Source organism: Phacochoerus africanus, chromosome 5, assembly GCF_016906955.1.
Source record: "Phacochoerus africanus isolate WHEZ1 chromosome 5, ROS_Pafr_v1, whole genome shotgun sequence".
Classification (NCBI taxonomy): domain Eukaryota; kingdom Metazoa; phylum Chordata; class Mammalia; order Artiodactyla; family Suidae; genus Phacochoerus; species Phacochoerus africanus.
The window spans coordinates 83796590-83819059 of NC_062548.1; the positions used below are offsets into that span (position 1 = coordinate 83796590).

The 22470-nt window shown below is 39.6% G+C and overlaps 1 protein-coding gene across 4 annotated transcripts; it reads left to right on the forward strand.

Moving 5' to 3' along the window:
* The first annotated feature begins 2548 nt into the window (after positions 1-2548).
* Positions 2549-9270, forward strand: TMEM17 (transmembrane protein 17). Of its 4 annotated transcripts, none has more exons than XM_047781980.1 (5): positions 2549-2792; positions 3253-3288; positions 6725-6828; positions 6982-7099; positions 8222-8283. In XM_047781980.1, the coding sequence occupies exons 1-5, from the start codon at positions 2693-2695 to the stop codon at positions 8227-8229; spliced, it is 366 nt and encodes a 121-aa protein (XP_047637936.1). In that variant the 5' UTR covers positions 2549-2692; the 3' UTR covers positions 8230-8283. The 4 variants fall into 4 exon arrangements, with proteins under 4 accessions (XP_047637936.1, XP_047637933.1, XP_047637934.1 ...); XM_047781977.1 differs by having other exon boundaries at positions 2560-2792; positions 6982-7095; positions 8222-9270; XM_047781978.1 differs by lacking the exon at positions 3253-3288 and having other exon boundaries at positions 2564-2792; positions 6982-7095; positions 8222-9270.
* Positions 9271-22470: the final 13200 nt, after the last annotated feature.

Below are 22470 nucleotides of genomic sequence, written 5' to 3' on the forward strand. Positions count from 1 at the left end.
TTAAAATCATTTTGGTTGCTCTAATTCACTGTGTTTTAATACATGAATTCTCTGTTCTATGGAGTGAAACTTATATGAAGGCTGGCTAAATCCTTGAACTAGAAATAGAAAGATATGGGAATGGTCTTTAGACGTTTGATTCCCTTTATTCATTCAGTGGCTATCTAGTTCCCATTCTAGGTCAGGCATTGTGCTAGTGTTTAGGATATAAAGATGAAAGCCCATCCCTGACCTCAAAGAGCTTGTGAACCAGCAAGAGAAACAGACATAAATAGACAAGTACAGTACAGAGTGACTGGCACTGTGAGCTAAGTAACAGAGAGGAAGATGCTTTGACAAACACAGAGGAGGGCACTTAAACCAGCTTCAGGGAGGTCCTTGAAACCTTTTTGGAGATGCTGAGGCCTGAGCTCCACCTTGAAGAGAAGCAGAAGTTAGCCAGCTTTTCCCCGCCTCCAACATCCCAGACCAGAATCAGTTGCTTTCTCATCTATGTTAATTACTGAAGTGTGCTCTACTTATTTGTTTCCATGTCTCTCACTTGGCTGATTTTCTTGATGGGGAGGGACTATACCACTAATTAGTCTAGGACAATGCCCAAAAGCAGTAGGAAGGCAATTAACATTTGTTGAATTATTTTGAAATTCTACCTATTGTAGCTATTTCCTCCTATACCTTGCTCTTGACATTTATATACATAAGTGTGGCTTTCTTTTATGAAGTAAAAATAATAGTTTACCACATACCCATCAGAATGGCTAAAAGGAAAGTATGGAAAACAAGGACTGATGACAGATTTGGAGCAACAGAAATGTTCGTACATTACTGGAGGTAGTAGAAATTGGTACCACCACGTTGGAAAACTGTTGGCAAGATCTTTTAAAGTTGGGTCATACCTCATAAGCCAGCAATTTCATTCCTAGAGATAAGTTCAACAAAAATACATGCATATGTTCCCAAAAAGACATATATTCACCAAAAGCGGCACTATGCACAATAGCTCCAAACTAGAAAATACACAGATGCTCATCAACAGTAGATTGCATAAACTTACTGTGGTGTGGTCACACCGCAAGGAAAGAGGGCAAAAAGTCAGCTTTTTTTTTTTTCTTTTTTTAAAGCACTTGCTGTATGATTACTTTTATATAAAGAATAAAAATAGGCAAAACTATTCTATGGTATTAGAAGTCAGGAAAGGTTAGTTAGAAGTGGAGGGTTAGTGACTGCAAGGAAATAGGAAAGGAGAGCTTCTGAGGGTGCTGGTAAAGTTAAGTTTTTTTTTTTCTTTCTTTTTCTTTGCTTTTTAGGGCCACACCCATGGCATATGGAGGCTCCCAAGCTAGGAGTCCAATCCGAGCTACAGCTGAAGGCCTATGCCACAGCAACACAGGATCCAAGCCGCGTCTGCAACCAACACCACAGCTCAAGGCAACGCTGGATCCTGAGCAATGCCAGAAATTGAACCCACAACCTCATGGTTCCTAGTGGGATTTGTTTCCACTGCGCCACAACTGAAACTCCAAAGTTACATTTCTTGATCTGGGTTCTTGTTACACCTGTATATTCAGTTTGTACACTTTTCCGTACATAATTGTACCTAACCAGTTTGTTTGTTTGTTTGTTTGTCTGAAACGATACATCTTATTTGAGGGAAAGCTAGAAAAATACTAAGTGGTTAAATTTTTTTTTTCTTTTTATAGCAACACCTGTGACATATGGAAGTTTCCTGGCTAGGGGTCTAATTGGAGCTGCAGCTGCAGGCCTATGCCACAGCAACTCCGGATCTCTAACCAACCAAGGCCAGGGTTCCAACCCACATCCTCACAGAGACTATGTTGGGTTCTTAAACCCCTGAGCCACAACAGGAATTCCTATTTTAAATTTTTTAAATCACCCACAATCACTATCTAGACATTACTACTAACATTTTGGATTATTTTCTTCTAGTCTTCTTTTGCAGCCACAGTGCTTGTGCCAGTGCTTCTCCCCCTCTCTGCTCCCCATATATTTACACACACACATTTTACTAAATTAGGTTCATTCCTACTTAGTTTTACTTCTGGTTTTTTTTAATTTAAAGTTAACCCATCATTAAATATTCATTGCAAACATGCTTTTAAACTGCTGCAATGTATTTCACCCAATATATATGTGTATCGTATATATATGCTATGTATATATATAATATTCCTAATATATAACGTATTCCTATAAGAGTATGTATGTGTATACATACATATGTGTCTATATACATACGGCATGCATATGTTAAAAAATATTCCTAGGATGTAATAATATCACACACACACACAAGCTACTGGGTCATGAACAGTCTGTTAACTCAGCATTCATTCTATATTTTCTCCCAGAAAGATTGTATCCCACTGGCAAGGTCTTAGAGCTCCTTGTATCACAATCCAACTCTAGTCACTAATTATTATTTTTATTCCTTTTTTAAAATGGTGGCCGTTAAAGCAGGACTTAGGAATCTGCGGTTTGGCATCATGCTGACGCGCTGGGCAGGAACCGGCTCCCTGCACTCCTCTATCTTCCAGGGCTGCCTGGCGCCTCAGCCCCGCAGCGGGGCCGCGCGTGCGCCCCAGCCCCCAGCCTCGCGCGGCCGGGTTGCTGTGGGAACCTCAAAGCGCCACGGTGCCCGAAGACCAGCTGGGAGCAGTACTGAGGCCTGAGCATGGAGCTGCCGGGTCCGGTCCGCCAGCGGCTGGGAAACTTCAGCCGGACCGTGTTCAGCGACTCCAACCGGACCGGGCCGGAGTATAGCGAGGGTCCGGGTGAGTGGCCGAGGCTCAGCGCAGCGCGTGGAGCGGCCAGATTTTGCCCAGACCAAAGATGGCGGTTTCGTCTTCAGAGAGTTCCCCGCACTGCGGGAGGCTCCTTGGAGGAGGGGCTGGGCCTGGGTCTGGGGCTGGGGGTGGGACCAGATATTCGGGCCCAGATACCCAGGCGGTCTTCGGCTGATAGTGCTGTAGCCTCGCTGGCGAATTGCAAGAGGGGCGGCCGACGTGGCGCCAGCCTTCCTCAAAAAATACAAGAACAAAACCCGCCTTCGCATCCCGCGTCCAGTCCCGCGCCCTCCGAGAAGGCTGAGAAGGCCGACTTTGCTTTTCCTCTGCGGCATCCGCCCTGGCATATTATGTCCAGGATGGAGTGAAAACAGCCCAGGCAATCTCCCCGTCCCACCCCACCCCCAACCCCAGTAAAATATCTTTTCCTTTTTTTCTTTTCTACCAGAACAAGTACGTTCCACCACAAGTCCGTTTTCTGGCAGTAAGCATGGAAAGTTTTTGTTTTTGTTATAATGAACTATTTTAAACGCTATCCAATTCAGATTGGCAGCTGCCACACTAGCATCGTCTCCAACAAAACTCACCCTCTCCCTGCTTTCTTCTCCTCCCCTATATATAACTCTTGCCCTAAATCAAGTAACAGAATACCATGATGCTACATTCAACATGACAAGTGACAACGCAGTTTCCCCCTCTTAAATCATGATGATAGACAACATACTGTGAACCAAACCCGTGCGCTTTTTATCACTGAACTGTGCTGGGAAATAGAAATCTTTTCCTTTTGCTCGGTTTAGGGATTTTTTTTTTTTTTTTAAGGAGGCAGAGAGAAGTCTCTTCCCATAGTTTCATTTTTCCACGCTGATTACTAGCCTGTCCCTCCAATTTAGGCCTCCATGATTTAGGATGTACAGAGAAAAACATAATGTGAAAAAAAAAAATTGGCTTTTACATTTCTGATTCTAAAGCTTAACAGGCACTAAAATCTGATGATGTAAAGTATCAGGGGTTTTCTGTAAAGGGCCAGATAGTAAATATTTGAGACCTTGCAGGCCATAGATGCATGTAGCAGCCATAGATGATGGTAATTGAATGGACTTGGCAGTGTTCCAATAAAACTATTTATGGATGCTAAAATTTGAATTTCATATGATTTTCAGTGTCGCAAAATATTATTCTTTGATATTTTTTCTCAGCCATTTAAAAATGTGAAAAAACCATTTTTAGCTCACTTGCTATACAAAAACAGGCAGCTGGCTGGTAGTCTGCCTACCCCTGATTTATACTATAAAATGTTTTAATTTAAATTCCATTTATAGAACCCAACTTGTACTTTTGCAAAATTTAGTAAATTCATGTCTTGTGCTTGCTTTCAAGTTCATTTACATATTAACTTGATTTTCAACTGCATGATTATAAGTTTGATCTCTGAAATATAGACATAGCATAACTCTTAAGAGGCTTGTGTACAAAATTCTTAACATAATAACTTCTTTGCAAAATTTGACTACAGTGTTTGCTCTAAAGTTATTAAAAATTTTCAGCTTAACTAATTTATCATATTTTTCCACATTTTCCTCTTTGTGGATCTGAAATAGGTTCGATTATCTGTACTGTAATTACAAGGGTATATTATGACCTTGTCCACAGCTGACCAAGAGTTGTATGGTTGTTATGAAAAAAAATCCTAGGCAGGTGAGTTATCTTCAGATTTAACAGATTTTAAGAATGCATGCCTTGATCAGTGGCAATTTAATCAATAAGTACAAGCAAAAGTAGATCATAATCACACAATGTTTAAAAAGTAGATCATAATAACGAGGGATATTCTTGGAGCTAAAGAAAACCTTGCTATGAGAGACTATGATTATTTTACATTTTAAAATTGTTAAATGATAGATATAAAATACTCAGCTATAGAGAAAAATAAAAAAATATTTTTAAGAAATTTTAGAACCTTCAGCAGTTAACGAACCCAACTAGGGTCCATGAGGATGCGGGTTCTATCCCTGGCCTCGCTCAGTGGATTAAGGATCTCGTGTTGCCATGAGCTGTGGGGTAGGTCCCAGACTCGGCTCAGATCCCGAGTTGCTGTGGCTGTGGTGTAGGCCAGTGGCTATAGCTCCGATTTGATCCCTAGCATGAGAACTTCCTATGGCAGCCCTAAAAAAAAAAAAAAAAAATTTAGTCTTTGTAAATCCATTCTTTTAGAACTGTGGATTTCAAAGTATGTTATCTGTTCTTAAATTGTTAGAATTCTTAGTCAAATTTAGGATGCATTTGTAGGGCTCATTTGTTTTCTAATTTATAAAGTCTTTTTATATTTTTTCCTTTTTAAAAAAACAAAGGATAGTTGATTTAGAGTGTTGTGCCAAATTTCTGCTGTATAGCAAAGTGACCCAGTCATATATATATATATACACACATATATAAATATATATATATATATATACACACACACACATTCCTTTTCATATCTTCCATCATGGTCTATCCCTAGAGACCAGATATATTTCCCTGTGCAATACAGTAGGACCTCATTGCTTATCTATTAAAAATCCAATGTACTATCAATTGTGCCACAGAGCTGCCTTGTAGGGGGGGCTCAATTTTAAAAATCCAAATTCTTGGAGTTTCCATTGTGGCACAGTGGAAACGAATCCCACTAGGAACTATGATGTTATGGGTTCAATCCCTGGCCTTGCTCAGGGGGTTAAGGATCTGGAGTTGTTGTGAGCTGTGGTGTAGGTCACAGATGCTGCTCGGATCTGGCGTCGCTGTGGTGTAGACTGGCAGCTGCAGCTATAATCAACCTTAGATAAATGAAACTCATTCATGTATCATGAATGGCTCTACTGCTAATGTCCTTATAACAGTATGTGTTCATTAATTCTTTCTACTTATTTGTATTTGGTCTTTACCTTGTGTAAAGCAAGATGCTATGTTCTGTGAGGGTCTCAAATTTGAGTATATTGTGTTCTGCGGTTACAGTGAGTCTGTGTATAAGTCAACAAAGAGAAGGAATTAGGAGATTAATATTTATTGAGTGCCTACTGAGGGCCAGGCAGGGTTCTATAGTGAAGTAATTTCTATTATCTTTAATCCTCACAAACAACCTGTGAGGTGATTTTAATATTACCATTTTACAGATAAAGAAATTAAGGCTCAAAGAGTCCTAAACTGGCATCCAGAGTTCTGAGGGCATTTGGGGAGTTCTGGGTTTACTTGGACTCCAAAGCCTCAGTATGCCTGAAAAAGGGTGAGTTTAATTATAACTTAGGGTGATTGGGGGTTTGTTTGCTTGTTTTTGTTTTGTTTTTTAGGGCCGTACCCGACACTTATGGAAGTTCCCAGGCTAGGGGTTGAATCAGAGCTGCAGCTGCTGGTCTACACCACAGCCACAACAATGGGGGATCCAAGCCAGGTCTGCCACCTACGCCACAGCTCACGGCAACACTGGATCCTTAACTTGATGAGCCATGATGGGAACTCCTAGGAGATAAGTTTTTATTTGAGATTAGTTTATATATGAGTGTTTAGTTTTTATGTATTTTATGTGTTCATTTCATAGGCTCTCTACATAAAACTCTACAAAGTAGGTAATTATTATCTGTTCAGTAGGATTCATATTGATATTCCACTTTTACCTTATACCAGTAGGTTGCAAAAAAAGTCATCTGACTATAATGGAAAATGATAAAGTAATTGAAAAATATCAGATATGCCCCCTAGTAGCCAACATAGGAACTAAATAGTATTATGATGACTCCTTTCGCTGTCGGTGATTATAACTAGGCTTAAAATTTTGATTTTTGTTGAGCTGATAGTATTATTATTAATTCTAAAGAGCTAAAGGATTTATAGGGCATAGATCGGGATTAAGAGTTTATTCATTTTCTCTCTATTTTCTTCTGTAGATAATGAAATGGTTTCCAGTTTGGCATTGCAGATGTCACTTTATTTTAACACTTACTTTTTCCCACTTTGGTGGGTGAGCAGCGTTATGATGCTTCAGATGAAGGTAAATCTAAGCTTTGCTACCTCTGCTGAGGTCTCTTCTGTATCCTTGGCATTACATTGTCAATATAATTAAAGTTCATATTTTTTTCTAATCTGAGGTCCGTCTTACCGTATATGAGATTTTGCAAACGTGTTTTTTGTTTGTTTTTTTCAGTATTCAATCTTGCCTGATTACTACAAATTCATTGTGGTCACTGTTATCATCTTGATAACCTTAATTGAAGCAATCAGGTTGTATCTGGGCTACATGGGGAACCTGCAGGAGAAGGTAGGTAGGCTCATCTTTCCTTGCTCTCAGTGCTACACCTAAATGCAGAAAGGTGTTCATAACAAGGAAAAGGCAGTGGGATACGGGGGAAGGAGCAAAGACCTGTAGTCAAGGCCTGGCTCCAGCTTTACCATGTCTGTCACTGTGGGCTGTTGGCTTAATCTCTTGAGCCTTGGTTTCTTCACATATAAAAAGGGGGAAATATTTACTTCATAGGGTTGTTAGGATTACATTCAGTAATTTATATAAAGTGCCTGAATGTAGTCAACACTTAAGAAATGATAGTTTCTTCTCACCCAACACTTGTTCAAAATAAGAAAATGGGGAAAATGACAAACTCACTTCCTATGCCAGGCACATGTTTTCTGAACCCTCATGTTGCCTAAGCATTTAAAGTTACCAGAGGAGTTCCCATTGTGGCGCATGGGAAACGAATCCGACTTGTATCCATGAGGATTCGGGTTTGATCCCTGGCTTTGCTCAGTGGGTCAGGATCCGGTGTAGGCCGGCTGCTGTAGCTCCAATTCAACCCCTAGCCTGGGAACTTCCATATGCCGCGGGCGGGGCCCTAAAAAGCAAAATAATAATAATAATAAAGTTACCAGAGCTTAGAGATAATGCCTAAAGCTTTCTGTGGTCTTCCAAGCCCTTTATAATTAGACCCCACCCAGCCTGTCCCTCTGTATTTCTTGCGTTTTCCTACCCCAGGCATCCGCTCCAGACTGATGTGTTGATTCCCAGTCATACTTATTCCATGTCTTTGCTTACTGAACTTCTTGTCTCTTCCTCTTTCTACCCAACTTGAAAAGCCTACCTCCTTGAGTTTTTTCTTTTACCTACCCTACTCAGCCTCCTGTCTTATTTCTTGTAGCATTTAGTCTATAACTCCTAAGTAGTGCATTTCATTATTCACTAAAGTGTGTGTAGTATTCTAGGGCTGTCACATAAAGTAGTTTTCCCTTCCAGTCTAGACTGTAAGTTCTCTGAGGACAAGGACCCTGTTATATTCCTTTTGAATTGCAGAGCTCACAGTGAAGGTTTACAGTTGTGCTGAGTACTTGCTTGTTAATATAAACAAAAGACTGTACTTCACGGATCTGATACTCAATATTGTGTATCATTGCAGGTTCCTGAGTTGGCTGGCTTTTGGCTTTTGAGCCTTTTATTGCAGTTGCCTTTAATTCTTTTCTTGCTCTTTAATGAAGGCCTAACAAATCTGCCCTTGGAAAAAGCAGTACATATCATCTTCACTATATTTCTTACTTTCCAAGTTGTTTCCGCATTTCTTACCCTGAGGAAAATGGTAAATCAGTTGGCAACTCGTTTCCATCTTCAAGACTTTGACCAGCTCTCTACAAGCAGAGGAGGCATGAGAAGAATGAGACCCTGTATAGAAGAGATTTGACCAAGTGTTTTTTCAGAGTGAAAATCTGAAAGATCATTCTAGAAGACTGTGGGAGTTAGGAAATTTGCAAAGAAGGCTAGCATGAGAAAAGGACAAATCAAGTGTTTTGAATTGTGTACTCTCAGAGTTCTCTTGTGGTATACCAGTTTGAAGATACAGCATTGTCACTGCAGCAGGTTGGTCCACTGCTATGGCACAGGTTCATTCCCTGGCCTGGGAACTTCCACATGCCTGCCAGCCCAGCCCAAAAAACAAAAAAGCTGAATTGTATACTCTCTAGCTCTGAAAGGCCAAGGTTGTACAGTACATGAAAGCAATAAATCAGCCCTAAAGCCTAGATGTTATCTACCTGATGCCAAATATCTTAATTTCATTGTTGTCACCTTTTTCCGGTGTGTAGAAATCTGTATTGGTGGTATTACATACATCTTTACTGTAATATTTCTAGTTAGTACCTGTAACTAGAAATGTGTGTATTTCTTTTTATCTTGTTGGCTATCCGTATCTTAGCGGTACATCTGAAGCACATGGAAATGCTTGTCAATATTCTGATATATTAGACTACATTCGTAAGCTAAGACACCAAATTTTCCTGTCTGCTAGGGTCTTGGCTGTTATACTGAGGTTAAGAAGAAAACAGGTGCATTACCATGGTATTTAGGAAGTATTTTTATCCTAAAATTGTAACTTTCAGAAACCACATTCAGTATTTATGGCAGTAGTGTGCAAAATGTCTTTACAATAAATTATAAAATATTTATGTCAAAGTACCTGTAGAAATCATTCCTGTTTTGTACAGTTCTTTGGGGCTGTGGGTTTGTTAATTTTTTTTTACTGCAGAGTTGCAAGGAGAGGAAAGAGAAAAGTGCACGTATTAAGTGCATGTATTAATTCTGTATAGCTGGCACTGCACTGGGTTCATTAGCCCTTGTGCTATCACCTGCCAAATCATTTCTCACTGAAGAACTGCTTCATTCCCAGTAAATTCACATGAAGACTGGTCTGAAAAGCAATCTTCATGATAATACAGAGAGCTGGGATGGCCAAAGGGACGATACTCCTGATCTTAAATGAGCGTGTTCCCTTGCTAACAGAAGAAGCGTATAATTAAGGAAATTCTGTTAAGATCAAAGTTTACTTGGATATATTTGAACATTATTTTAAAGTGATTATTGGGGAGTTCCCGTCGTGGCACAGTGGTTAACGAATCCGACTAGGAACCATGAGGTTTCGGGTTCGATCCCTGCCCTTGCTCAGTGGGTGAACGATCCGGCGTTGCCGTGAGCTGTGGTGTAGGTTGCAGACGCGGCTCGGATCCCGCGTTGCTGTGGCTCTGGTGTAGGCCGGTGGCTACAGCTCCGATTCAACCCCTAGCCTGGGAACCTCCATATGCTGCGGGAGCGGCCCAAGAAATAGCAACAACAACAACAATAACAACAACAACAACAAAAAAAGACAAAAAAAAATAAAAAATAAAAAATAAAAAAATAAAGTGATTATTGGATTATCTTTAGGGATATATTATTTTCTTTCCTATAAGGAAATGTGCCTTTATAAGTAATGCATTTTACCAAGAGACAGTTGAAGCTACACTAAAAATCATTCTTTCCAATTTTACTCTTCTGTAATTTTTGCTCATTTTAGGATTTCCATATTGTTCCTTATTCATTCTTATATGTTACCTAATTTTTGTAAATGTTTTCACTTCCCAGTCTTAATCACACCTGAACAAACTGTTTATGCTAATTTTTTTTTTTTTTTTTTGGTCTTTTTGCTGTTTCTTGGGCCGCTCCCGCAGCATGTGGAGGTTCCCAGGCTAGGGGTCCAATTGGAGCTGTAGCCACCGGCCTACGCCAGAGCCACAGCAACGCGGGATCCGAGCCGCGTCTGCAACCTACACCACAGCTCACGGCAACGCCGGATCGTTAACCCACTGAGCAAGGGCAGGGACCGAACCCGCAACCTCATGGTTCCTAGTCGGATTCGTTAACCACTGCGCCACGACGGGAACTCCTGTTTATGCTAATTTTATTATTTCTGCTTTTGTATATAAAGTTCAGGCAAAGATTTCTCTCCCCATGCACTGGCTGATAAAACTTCCTCCTATAACAAAGCCATCGCTAGGTAAATCCCAATAATTTGAAATTCAAAATAGAATTCTATTTGGTTTTGGGGGTTTTTTGTTTTTGTTTTTTTGTGGAGTTTTTTTTTTGGTTTTTTGTTTGTTTGTTTTTGCTTTTTAGGGCTGCATCTGCAGCATATGAAGGTTCCTAGGCTAGGGATCAAATCAGAGCTACAGCTACTGGCCTACATCATAGCTGCAGTAACGCAAGATCCCAGCCTTGTCTGCAGCCTACATGATAGCTCATGGCAACACCCGATCCTTGACCCATTGAGCAAGGCCAGGGATCGAACCTGCATCCTCATGGATCCTAGTTGGGTTCATTAACTGTTGAGCCACGAAGAGAACTCCTGTTTGGATAGTTTTCTAAAATTTTGTTTGCATTTGTTTCCAGATAGGAATAGGTGAATTTATAAGAAAATGTAAAATAAAAACACTAAATCTGCATAGCAAGTAAATTAAGAGGATGATCAAGAAAGCCATTTCTATTTTATAATTGTTCCCCAAATTTTATATGTCAGGGTCTCTGACACATTTAAACTTTAATTTAGGGTTAAGAGATTAATCACAAAAAATGTTATAATAAAAAAATTTTTAATGAGTAAACATTTGGGGGAAATGTATTAGAATTTTTACAATTTTGGTGTAATAACTATATTGCTTAAAATGTAAATATAATAAGGGTGGGGAAAAGAAACTAGGAAAGTCCGTTGAGAACATGACCAAGTCATCTGTTTATTGTTTAAACAATAATATCATGATTTTTGTGTTAGGCGAAACAGTATTTTCTGTTGGAGTATGCCTGTTCCCTAAGTAAGCATATAAAAATTGAGATAGAGAATATATTTCCTTGTCATCACATTTGGAGTTGAGGCAGTCCTTATTTTTATCTTATTACCTTATTTTTATCCTATCCTAAACTCCATTCTGAAGTTTTCTAGTTAGGATGTTGAGATTCACAAATACTTTGTCTTTCATATATTTTTTCTTCCAAGGGCTTTTTCTCAATAAAGACAAGGTCAGTATAAGTCAGACTGATTTTTAAAAACTGGATTTTAATCAACATATGTTTGAATGCCTGGTATGTGCAAGGAATAGCAGGGGGTTCATAGACAAATAAGTGTGCTTCCCACTCTCAAGAGGACAATGTTGAAGGTAAAATATTTGCAAGAGAACCTTAAGACAAAGTAGAAAAGCCTAACTTCACCTGTGAAGTGCACTGAATGAGTAGAAACTAACCTAGTAACTACCTGACAGCTAACAGTGCTGGGCTCGAAGCGCTTCTCCCCTCTGTTCCTAGCACTTGGTGTCTCTGGCCCTTCCTCACCATCATTCAGAATCACCTCTCCTCTTATTGTCAGTGCACAGGAAGGGGACGTGGAGCAGGGGGCAGCAAGTGCTGCTAAACACACACACACACTCATTTGCACTTGCCTGTCACATAATAACAAGAAGTGTACTGTCTGGTGGAAAAAGCAGATGAGCAAATCAGAGACTGCAGTGTGATGGGGCTCTGCAGGATTCAGAGAAGGCACCTAGAAAAGATGAGGAATCTGGAAAGCCTTCCCAAATAAAGTAGCGCTCTGAGACTTGAAGACCAATGAGTATTAAGTGTTTAGTTTCACGATTCAGAGGCAGAAATAATAGTGACTGAGTACTGTTTCAGGCAGTATGATACAACTGGTGGGAAGGGTACATGAGAAGAAAGGACACAGAATAATATAGAGAAGCCTGGGAGGGGCTACTAAGCTAAAGACTTTAATATTCTGAATTCCCTCAATAATATAAACAGTGCAATATCACACATTTTCAGAAAGATTTTTCAAAGACGAAGTTGAAAATGTACTGCAAGTGTTGGACTAGAGGTAGAACCTGATGAAGTAACTTTGTGGAGAACAAACTGGCCAGGATAAAGTCAGTGGCAGTAAAATAAACTTGAGGAGAAACTTTCGTTTTTTGCTTTTTGGGTTTGTTTTGCTTTTTGGGTTTTTTTTGTTGTTTCGTTTTGTTTTTAGGCCACACCCGCAGGATATGGAAGTTCCCAGGCTAGGGGTCGAATCAGAGCTACAGCTGCCAGCCTAAGCCACAGCCACAGCAACGCCAGATCCTAGCCACATCTGCAAACTTTACCACAGCTCATGGCAACACCAAATCCTTAACCCACTGAGCAAGGCCAGGGATTGAACCCACATCCTCATGAATACTAATCAGATTCATTTCCACTGAGCCACGATGGGAACTCCCAAAGAAATTTTTTTTTAAACTTCCATTTTATTTTATTTTTATTTATTTATTTTTGGTCTTTTCAGGGCCACACCCATGGCGCATGGAGGTTCCCAGGCTACGGAACCTTGGAACTGTAGCCATCAGCCTACGCCACAGCCACAGCAACGCCAGAGCCAAGCCCATCTGCAACCTATACCACAGCTCACGGCAACTCCAGATCCTTAACCCACTGAGCAAGGCCAGGTATCGAACCCGCAACCTCATGGTTCCTAGTCGGATTCATAAAAACTTCCATTTTAAAAGAAATTGAATCAAGACTTTGAGAGTAGAGGAATGAAAAATCATCTATAATTCAACATCCTAAAATAACAACTCTTAGCAAATGTCCTCTTTTCCTGCAGTTTTCCCTTTGTAAATGCATTTTAAAACCATAGTTGTGATCATCAGCATCTACAACTTTGTACCCTGCTTTTCTGAAAACATTGTACATTTTTACCCATCCCTCTACATAGTCACATAACCATCATCTTAAATGACTGCACAGTATTCCATCAAGTCGGCAGACGGTAATTTATTTAAATTCTCTCCTATTGTTAGATTATTGTGTTGTTTTCTTCTTTTGCTTTTTATGCTGTGGGGCCTCAGAGCAAACAGCTCCAAGGTACACTGCAATGACATATTGATTATTTTGAATTTAAGTTACCTGAGAAACAGCCAGGGGAAAAAATAAATAATATAGAAAAACACCCTGACCCCCTCTTTCCCCTTGAAAGCAGGAAATAACCTCCCATGTGAAAGTGTCCTCCTCATACGAGCAGGACAGAAAGCATCCTTGTCACCAGAGTTAGGAACTCAAGGCTATGAAAACTCTATAGACAAACTCTGTTTCTTCTTTAGTCTTCTATCCCAAGCACAAGCTCCTTTGTTAAATCTTCATAAATAATTGTTTTTTGATCTAAAAATGATATATAAACAGCCTGCTTTGCTCACTTCAGGGGTCCTATTTCTATAAGACCTCTGTGTATATGAATTAAATTGTGTTTTTTTCTCCTGTTCATTTATTTGCTTCAATTTAATTATTAGACCAGCCAAAAGAACTCCCCAACAATACGTAATGCGGTAATGAACATCTCATTTATGTAGCTTTTTCCATATCCTAGATGGCTTTTTGTTTGTTTACTTGCTTTTTGGGCCCACACTCATTCCCAGGCTAGGGGTCAAATCAGAGCTATAGCTGCCAGCCTACACCACAGACACAGCAAAGCAGGATCCAAGCTGCGTCTGCAACCTACGCTACAGCCCCGGATCCTTAAGCCACTGAGTGAGGCCAGGGACTGAACCCGCATCCTCATGGATCCTAGTCAGGTTCATTAACCACTGAGCCATGAAGGGAACTCCCCTAGATGGGTTTTTTAATTCGTAAGCTAGACTCTTAGACGTGAAGTTGCTGAATCATAAGGTATGAACATTATGGAGGACACAATGCATATTGCCAAGTGATAATATCTGCTTTCTGCAATTCTAAAGATAACTACTATGAAAATTTTGAAAAGAACAGACTTACGGACCTCAGTTACCCATTCATCTTTGTGTTTCTAAGTAGCTACCATAGGAAGAGAGTCTCCTAAGGAGGAGAAGAAAAAAAAAAAAAAAAAGAGGCTAAAAGAAGTGCAAAGATTTTTTTTAAAAAAAGGATTTTTGAATTCAGGGAAAATTGATAAAGGACAGGAAAAGGCTTAGGCAAGCTGATCGCAGTCTGCAACAGACAGATGTGACACAATAAAAACTGGGTCATTGAGTTGGGACAGCCCTAGGACATAAAAAGACTGAAATGAAGTAAAGCTCTGGATTACTTTGTTCTTGAATATTGAATTTTTTCAGAAGCATGGAGCATGAAATATTATAGTGATAAGCCAAGATTGGAAACATAGCCAAGAAAAAGAGGTCTTTAAGGGATTGTTTAAAATGTGCTGAAGGAATAATTTGGTTTGGTCTTAAACAGCTCAAAAAGTAAATTGACATAAAGCTTTTGCATAGCAAAATAGGCATGGAGGCAGAAAACAATGAGGCAAGTGGAACGGTTTATCCTGTAAATTTGTGACAATGTAAAACATTAGATTTTTGGTCCTAGAAAAGGTTTGTCTGAGAATTTTAATGCTGTATTTTTTAAGTGCCATTAACACTAATGCGTTATGGGTATATATCTTATTCTAGTTTTAAGAGTTAATTTGAGGGTTCTAAGTCAACAAAAAATAGTTAATTGATTATTTTCTAAAAATCTTCCTAAGAAGCATCCTAAAAATCTCCTGCCCACTGCACCCCACCACCCCTGCTGCAGAGTTTGAGCATTAAGCATTTAAAAACATTCAGGTCTTGGAAAAATGTGTTTAAATTCAGGTTTAACCACAATGTTTAAATTTATCCTGGTGCTTACACAGATGTACATCTTTCTGAAAATGAGGCTAGGCATCGGTGTGTAGCCATTTTACCCAAAGTCAAGAAAGAATAGAGCTCCTAAAAAATAAGACGCAGACCAGAGGATAGGTAATTCTATGGAGAATTAAAGACACTTGAAAATTTAGCTCATCAACATGCTCAATCTAAACAAGTTCCATAACCACACCCTTGTCTGGAAAGAGCTTTCTAACCTAGTGAAATATATACAATCACAGTGTACATATCATAGCAATTTATTTGTCCTTCATTGTTCCACAGGCCTAAGGGTTTACCACTTGGCTACGTTAAAAACGTAAATTTTCGAAAACAATAATTGACCAAGAATAGCCTAGTCTTTTCATTTTTCAGAGCTCTAATAGCACTATATTTGGCTGATAGGAAAGAGGTATTATCGATTCATCTCTAAAGAGTTTTAGTTCCTGATCTTGAGTTATTTATATTATAGTTAAAAACACATTGGAGACACTGCTCAAAGTTATAACTCAAAAGAGAAAAATATTTGACATTCAAATGGAAAATTCAAATTCAAAAAATGCTTGATGTGCACATTTAATAATTATTTTACAAATGCTTGATTCATTAGTGCCCAACTACTAAAATGATTGCTAAAGAGAGTGGAGGCTTAGGACTTTGCTTCAGTAGCTTTCCTAAAAAGAATGAAAGCTAATAAGAGTCAAATTTTTTGCTGTTCTAAAAACAAGAGCTCCTGATGGCCAATAAGTCCTTAATAAGGAAGGAAGGAGAGCAGTTCACTGTTGATTGGTAGGTAATTTCCAAAACAAAGCAGCAAGGATATAGTCACCCTTTGTATTTTTAGTATGCTAAGATTTTGTTCTGCAAAGTAAACTTAATTTAGTTAGCTTCAACACTGTGCTTTGATACTCCAGAACAAAATGATAAATAGGATTGAGTCCCTGCCCTTCCAAGCCAAGGTCTATATGAGGAGACAAATTTAAGATGATCATCATGGCTTATGATAATACTGTAATAGAGCTCTGTAAAATATGAAGATAAGTGAGGAATCCTGACTAGGGGGCAAGATAGTATTGCAGACAGATGGACCAGCATGGGCAAAGGTATGGACATTTGAAAATGTAAGGCCTGAACAGAATCAAAAATAGTTTGATGTGATTAAAATATGACTTGTAGAGAACGGCCTGAGAAGAACTGGGAAGACTGGCATCGGGAAATTATCAGTTTTTTATATAATAAATAGTTTGAACTTAATACTGTAGGCAATGAATGATTAAGCAGAATAAGAAGACATTGGTGCATATTTGAGAATGATACAAAGCTGAGAGGGAGAGCTAATTTGATAGATGGTAATAATCACATTTCTAAAGAATCTCCTAACAGGCTAAGTGTTGACACAAAAATATTTTACACACAGACACACACATACCCTTCCTCCTACCTACACCTTTCAAAAAAATTAGTTCACTAAGGGTGTGGAGATAAGGGAACCCTCCTATACTGTTGGTGGGACTGTAAATTGATACAACCACAATGGAGAACAGTATGGAGGTTCCTCAAAAAACTAAAAATAGAGTTTTCATATGATTTAGCAATCCACTCCTGAGCATATATCTGGACAAAACTGTAGTTCAAAAGGATACATGCACCCCTGTGTTCATAGCAGCACTGTTCACAGTTGGAAGACAAGAAAACAACCTAAATGTCCATGGACAGATGAATAGATTAAGAAGATGTGGTACACATATACAGTGGAATACTACTCAGTCATAAAAAGATCAAAATAATGCCATTTGTAGCAACAAAGATGGAACTAGAGATTCTCTTACTAAGTGAAGTAGGTCAGAAAGAGAAAGACAAATACCATATGGTATCACTTATATGTGTAATCTAAAATATGGCACAAATGAACCCATCTACAAAATAAAAACAGGCTCGTGGACATAGAGAACAGACTTGTGATTGCAGAGGGAGGGAGGAGGGGAGAGATGGTCTGGGAGGTTGGGGTGAGCAAATGCAAACTATTACATATAGAATGGATAAACACAAGGTTCTATTGTATAGCACAGGGAGCTATATTCAAAATCCTGAGATAAACCATAATGGAAAAGAATATAAAAAAGAATAAGTATGTATGTGTAACTGAATCACTCTGATGTACAGTAGAAAGTAATATAACATTGTAAATCAACTATACTTCAATTTTAAAAAAGGAAAAAATCAGTTCACTAATACTTAAGGAGCTCTTACATGCTATTTACCAAAGGGAAATATCTTGGTGGTCTTAAAAGAGGACAACATGTATTAATGAAGGTATCATAACCAGATAATGGAAGGGAACAGTCTCACTGTTGTCTTCCATGTTGCAGTCGTCAACGTCTTGTCTTTGTTGTACCTTCCCTACAGTTATATTTACTGAGAAATCTGAAACTAAATCTAATCACATTACTACTCTCCTTAAAATTCCACAAGACATTCCACTTCCTGCAGCATAACCCGACACGCCTTAGCGTGGCCTCTTCCCACCTGTGAGGCCTCATCTGGCCACCCCTCCACTGCTACACCTGCAGCTCCACCAGCTCATTATTTCGGATTTTGTCTCCAGATCTTCTCCCTCCACACTGCTCTTGGCCTGAGGTCATTTTATGCACATGGTAAAAGTCTGCTTATCTTTTAATGCTCAATTGTCATGTCCTCTATGGAAATGTCCCATTGTCCCTTACCTACTTCCAGGTAAATACTTGCACCCTTTTCTTTGTATCTCTGCTACTCATCTTCTATGACTGCATCTAAAATGATTTATCATACATATATGTATATATTAGACTCCTCCTATGTACTTGTAAGGTCTTCGTGGTAAGTGTCTTAGTCATCCTTGTATTTCCAACACTTAACACATTGTAAGTGTTCAATAAATATTTGGTGAGGTTGGGGAGCAAACTCGGCCACCCCAAAGTGTCTCTGACATCTAGATTATTTAGAGCTGAAAAGAATCAAGGCCTAAAAGACTCAGGAAGAAATATTGAGCTTGCCCTCAACTGCCTAAAAAGAATTTAGATAGAGGACCTGTTCCCAGATGGAGCTATCATGGAGATTCCTGAAAAGAATATGGACTATGGGGCGGGTGGGGGGTGTGAGGAAAACTCTCCGAGATGAGAGTCCACTCTGTGTCCCCTTGTCTCTGTCCAGCAAACTTTTTTTTTTACCTAACATTTGCTTTGCCATCTTCATGTCACTTGCCTTCCTCCCCTTTGAAATCCCAAATCACTGCCCCCTACATCCTCTTTTGTCTTTAGCTGAATACATTGTTTAAGGCGAGGGTTTCAGCCATTTTGGCAAGTTATTGGGTTTTCCTGGGTTTCTCACAAGTATATATGTGATTAAACGTTTCTTTGAATTTCTCCTATTAATCTCTCTCATATCAATATAATTCTTAGACCAACCATAAAGAAAATTTCTTCCTTCAAGACAGTGAATAAAGGAATGAATGGACTTGTTTAAGGGGAGTCAGTGATGCACAGTGGTTAAAAGCACCAGCTTTGGAGGCAGATAGACCTATGCTCAAATCCTTGCTCCATTCATTGGCTTAGTCAAGTTGTTTAATTTACCTAATCCTTAGTTTACCCATCTCTAAAACGGGTGCTCATAGAGCTTTTGCAAAAATTAAGTGAGATAAATGTAGTAAAACAAGTAATCATATATGGTAAATATTCATATTCTAATGTTATCTTCTGAATTTCCTGGGCAATTTAGTTTCTTCTAGGTCTTTAAGCTCACTTCATTATTTTAGGTGCCCAGCAACTTGACCCTCTGGCTTGACCAGGTAGGGGTTTTGCTTACCTCCATCTAACTGAAAAGAGACTTACTGATGATGTATATTGGGAGCTGTATCTGCTCTGAGTGCCCTGTACATTGAATAGGGCATAAGGCTTGCCCTCCCTGAAGGACCAGGTCCGTTTGGAGATCAACTTAAAAATGCAGAGGTCCACTGGGAACTTTATCTAGTCACTTGTGATGGAGGATAATGTGAGAAAAAGAATGTATACATGTGTGAGAGAGAGACTGGGTCACTTTGGTGTACAGTAGAAAATTGACAGAACACTGTAAACCAACTATAATGGAAAAGATAAAAATCATTTTAAAAATGCAGAGGTTGCTTGGAAAGTAAAAATTTAAAAATAAGGAAACTAGATATTGTTACAAGGATGTTTTTAACAAGCTGTATATATGCATTAGGGACATCTCCACTAGAATGTGTCACATTCAAGATGTTTTGGTTATGCCTTTCTCTGAAGGCAGTATGATCTTGGAGTCGTAAAGGTCTTTAGAAGTCACAGCTGTTGTAGGGAGGTAAGATAGCTACATCGTCTCAGGAGGCTGGCTGATTACTTTGGTGCTAACTGTGTGGGGTTAGCAGTTTGACCCTTGGCTTTTCCATCCAGAAACTCAAATCTTTCTAGTATCTCCCAAGCTAAAAGAGACCCAAAAGGAGTGACCACAGAAACTAAACTTGTAAACAAGATTGATGTACAAGCCAGAATACAAATTCATTCATTTATAATACAAAATACAACTGCCAGTATATTTTCTTCCTGTAGGAAATCTATTTAAAAAGCCAAATTATAATTATTAAAGTTGCTTGCTAATCATGAGATCAAAGAAATGGAAGTTCACGTCATCTCGCTATGATAACGCAAGGCGCTCATCTCTGCTCTAGAGATGTGTCTGCCAAGGAACTGACTACTTGAACCCAGGCTGACCAGGGTTCCTCTCCCCAGGACTGGGGGATGCCATGAGCAGTCAGGGAGAGCAGACATTTCATCTCATGGCGTGTGTAGGGAATCCCATTCAGTGAGCGTGATGATCAAGGGTGAGGTGAGAGGAAAAAAGAGGACAGACGAGGATGAAGAGGTAAAGGAAACCAGATCATGGGCTGTAGAAAATGGTTGAGGGAGTGATCAGGGGCAGGCCAAGAATTATTAAGTGGTATTGAGAGCTTATCTGGGGGTAGAAAGCATGGATGTGTGCAGCTATTCCAACCTATGCAACTGGGTCATTTTTGATAGTTATCTGGGTACCCTTAGGCAGAAGCTAGATGGCTAAGTTGATCCAGAACTAGGAGTATATGGAGCAAATATACGACAGTAAGAAGTGGAAAACCAACAGTACAAAGATTTTTAGGTGCTGTTTATAGTGGCAAAAGGAATGATGAACCCTGAGGTTTGCACTAAGCAAAGCCATGAAGAAAAGGATGGGACAGAGGTCTTGATGAGGCAGAAGACAAGTCTGAATATCTACCTCCCCTGTAGTCAATGAGCATCTTAAGGACAGAGACCAGATCTTATTTGCTATGTGCTTGGTACCTAAGACCATGCTTGGCACATCGCAGGCACTTAAGAATGCTGACTGAATGTAGAGATGAATGAATGAGCGGGATTTCCCTTGTGGTGCAGTGGGTTAAGAATCCAGCATTATCACTGCAGTGGCTCAGGTCACTCCTGTGGTGTAGATTCCATCCCTGGCCCAGGAACTTCAACATGCTGCAGGTGAGGCCACAAAAAAAAAAAAAAAAAAAAAGATAAATGAGTGAGTAACCAAGCCATCTTAGAACTCAGGGCTCCTGCCTCTATTCTTAATATACAGTAATTCTTCTAGTGGATAAGCTCCCTAGAAGACAAAAATGCCTGGAGTTCCCGTCGTGGCGCAGTGGTTAACGAATCCGACTAGGAACCATGAGGTTGCAGTTTGGGTCCCTGCCCTTGCTCAGTGGGTTAACAATCCGGCGTTGCCTCGAGCTGTGGTGTAGGTTGCAGATGCGTTGCTGTGGCTCTGGCGTAGGCTGATGGCTACAGCTCCGATTTGACCCCTAGCCTGGGAACCTTCATATGCCGAGGGAGCAGCCCAAGAAATAGCAAAAAGACAAAAAAAAAAAAAAAGAAAGAAAAAGAAATGCCATAGTTGCTCGTACCTAAATTTCTCCCATAAAAAACAATCCAAAAATTAAAACCAATAGCCACTCATATCAAAATTAAAACAAATACAAGTAACAGCCACCACCATTTGATTGAAGGTCTGCCACGTGTCAGCTGTGTTAGGACTATATTCTTTTTTTTTTCTTTCAGGCTAGGGGTCAAATTGGAGCTGTAGCCGCTGGCCTACACCACAGCCACAGCAATGCGAGATCCGAGCCATGTCTGTGACCTACACCACAACAATGCTGGATCCTTAACCCACTGAGAGAGGCCAGGAATCAAACCCACATCCTCATGGATATTAGTTGGATTCATTTCCGCTGCACCAGGAAGGGAACTCCTAGGACTTTGTTCTTTTTTTTTTTTTTTAATGTTTAAAGTTTTTTTAATTGAAGTATAGTTGATTTACAATGTTGTGTTAGTTTCATGTGTACGGCAAAGTGAATAGTATACTGTTAACATAAATAAAAGTTATTTCTCATTTCCTGTGTGTTTTACCCTTGGAACAAAGTTTAAGTCCTTACCAACCTGAAGGTGACTTTTCGCTTCTCAAAAAGCGCATTAATTTTGGGGGTCCTGTGTTGATTTGCATCATGCTTTTGTATCACGATATAACATAAAACAATAGGATCCCTCATCTCTAGAGAAGTTAAAATTCTTAGTGACAAGGTTGGTATAAAATGTAGTGGTTTTTTTTGTTTTTGTTTTGTCTTTTTGCCTTTTCTAGGGCTGCTTCCATGGCATATGGAGGTTCCCAGGCTAGGGATCTAATTGGAGCTATAGCTGCCGGCCTACACCACAGCCACAGCAATGCAGGATCCGAGCCGCCTCTGTGACCTACACCACAGCTCATGGCAATGCCAGATCCTTAACCCACTGAGCAAGGCCAGGGATCAAACCTGCAACCTCATGGTTCCTAGTCAGATTCATTAACCACTGTGCCACAAAGGGAACTCCAAAAGGTAGTTTTCTTATTAATAACACAGCTAAGACTGAGGCTATTTCCTGACAAAATTCTCATTTTTCTGTTTCCCTTCTCCAAGATCAGGTAGGACTTTATTCTTTTCTCATTTCATTTGCATGACACCTCTTTAAAGCAGGATTTATCCCCATTTTACAGAAGCTAACACAGGACTAGGCTGGGAGAGGTTAAAGATCTTGTCCAGAATCACACAGCACATAAACAGAAGACAAGATTTAAATACAATCCTGTTGGGATC